General features: G+C 54.9%; 1 protein-coding gene across 1 annotated transcript in view; it reads left to right on the plus strand.

The window, feature by feature from the left end:
• Positions 1 to 758, plus strand: part of TRIP4 (thyroid hormone receptor interactor 4) — a gene marked incomplete at its 5' end in the record, with an annotated part of 30,649 nt that extends 29,891 nt beyond the window's left edge. Inside the window, 2 exons of the mRNA XM_010158765.1 lie at positions 152 to 215; positions 584 to 758. Coding sequence (XP_010157067.1) covers positions 152 to 215; positions 584 to 758 — 239 coding nt within the window. The remainder of the gene's footprint in view (positions 1 to 151; positions 216 to 583) is intronic.
• Positions 759 to 1,475: the final 717 nt, after the last annotated feature.

Here is a 1,475-nt window from a genome sequence, read left to right on the forward strand (position 1 = left end):
GCCTGGCTCCTCAAGCATGATAATTGAATGTGACAGGAACACACTAACTAGGAGACCTCGCTGCCTCCAGCTGATTTGCATTGCAAATAGCACTTAAAAATAAAGAGTGATGAGGGTTTGTTGTTTTTTTTTTTTAATCCCCTCTTTACAGGGAAGCTGGATGCAAAGATCCATCAGGGAGCGAAGAAGGGGTTAATGAAGCAGAAAGCGATGGGGTGAGCCGCGGGGGAGAAGTGCCTTGTTCCCACGCAGCACCCGACTGCCACCGAAGGGTGCCAGGATGGTCCTTGACTCTGGAAAGCAGGTGCAAGATGGATCCGAGAGTGCTTTTAGGTATTGCTTTATCCATTGTATTCCAAAAGCATTAAAAGAGATGTGTTTTCCCCGAACCCTCGCCCAGCAGCCCTGTGCTTCCGGGGAAGTCACACGCTGTGGAGAAGGGTGGGTGGGAGATGGAACTTCACGGGACATGATTCAACCAAGTGCTGGCATCTGTGCATCTCCTGTGAGTGCCGGATCCCAGAACAGCAGCCAGCCCATCCGTCTCAGCCGGCAGGAGGTAGCTCCAGCCTGGCTTTGGCAGCATCTCCTTCCCCGAAACGTGCTTCGAGGTCTTTTGGCTGGACGGGGTCAGACACATTGCGGCGCTGACCTCACAGAACAGCCAGGAGATGGGGGACGAGAGGGATGGCTCCCAACAGCCGGAGAGCCTAAACCCTGCTGAGTGCATTCTTGGGGCTGCCAGGGACTCGGAGTGAGAGGTGGGCTCTGTTCCTGCTCAGAGGCTTTTCCGCTTGTGGGAGCATGCCCCTACAGCTCTTGGCGTTGCCTGGAAGTGCCTAGCCTTACCTCTTTCTCTTCTGATTTATACTGGAGCAGCAGCCACCCTGCATAAAGCTGACTCCCCCTCCAGCAGCTGTGTGCATGAGTTAAAAACACGCTCTGCCTTATGAATAAGATTAATTTCTCCTTTTTCTTTAATCCTTCATATTCAGCATCTCCCCGCATTGCCGTGTCTGTGCTCATTACGCGTTCGTGTTCACTGGGCCATGAGCCTTTCGTGCCACGTTGCTCCAGGCTTTGCCTTGCCGTGGTCTAAGTGTTCTTCATTCCCCAGAGCCCACCCTGCTCCAGAGGGGGTAGAGCAACCCCCGAGCACTGCCGGCATCCCTCCTCCTCCCCAGGGACACGTCAGGGAGCAGAGCAGGGCCTCGGGCTCAGCTGCTTGGCACAGTCACTGGTTGCAGGTTGTTCCAGCTCTCCATCTCGGTTCCTGTTGCTCCCCCATCAGAGAGGAGGAGGAGGGTGTGAAGCCTTTGCACCAGCTGCCTTCCCTCCCTGAAACTCAGCAGCGCTGGTGTTTGCCCTGGGAGTTGTCTTCTGGCTCCTCTTCTATGGGATCTCTGGGATGCTGGAGATGGTGGATCTGGATTCAACACCCACCCGCATCGCTCCTCATTTGGAAAACCCAAGTG

Source organism: Eurypyga helias, unplaced genomic scaffold, assembly GCF_000690775.1.
Source record: "Eurypyga helias isolate BGI_N326 unplaced genomic scaffold, ASM69077v1 scaffold8459, whole genome shotgun sequence".
In the NCBI taxonomy this organism is placed as follows: domain Eukaryota; kingdom Metazoa; phylum Chordata; class Aves; order Eurypygiformes; family Eurypygidae; genus Eurypyga; species Eurypyga helias.